Source organism: Passer montanus, unplaced genomic scaffold (assembly GCF_014805655.1).
Source record: "Passer montanus isolate IOZ18808 unplaced genomic scaffold, ASM1480565v1 scaffold1781, whole genome shotgun sequence".
Taxonomy (NCBI): domain Eukaryota; kingdom Metazoa; phylum Chordata; class Aves; order Passeriformes; family Passeridae; genus Passer; species Passer montanus.
Window position 1 is genome coordinate 2,906 of NW_024365171.1, and position 224 is coordinate 3,129.

At 68.3% G+C, this 224-nt stretch overlaps 1 protein-coding gene across 1 annotated transcript in view; it reads right to left on the minus strand.

The window, feature by feature from the left end:
* LOC120500147 (josephin-2-like) overlaps positions 1 to 220 on the minus strand; it is a gene marked incomplete at its 5' end in the record, with an annotated part of 2,048 nt that extends 1,828 nt beyond the window's left edge. The window contains one exon of the mRNA XM_039704616.1: positions 87 to 220. Within this exon, the coding sequence (XP_039560550.1) occupies positions 87 to 220 (134 nt within the window). The remainder of the gene's footprint in view (positions 1 to 86) is intronic.
* Positions 221 to 224: the final 4 nt, after the last annotated feature.

Consider the following 224-nt stretch of genomic DNA (forward strand, 5'->3'; position numbering starts at 1 on the left):
CTAAAGCCCCCAAACCCCCCCAGGACCCCTCCCCAAATTCAGAAACCTCATCAAGACCCCTGTGTGAATTGGGTCTGGGGTCTCACCGCTGGCAGAGGCGGTCGGCCGAGGCCTGGCTGAGCCAGGGCCGCTGCAGGAGGCTGTTGAGGGCGTGCAGGGCGCAGAGCTGCCGGCGCTGCCGCTCGTGGTACGGCACCCCCGGGACCCCAGACCCAAATCCCGGC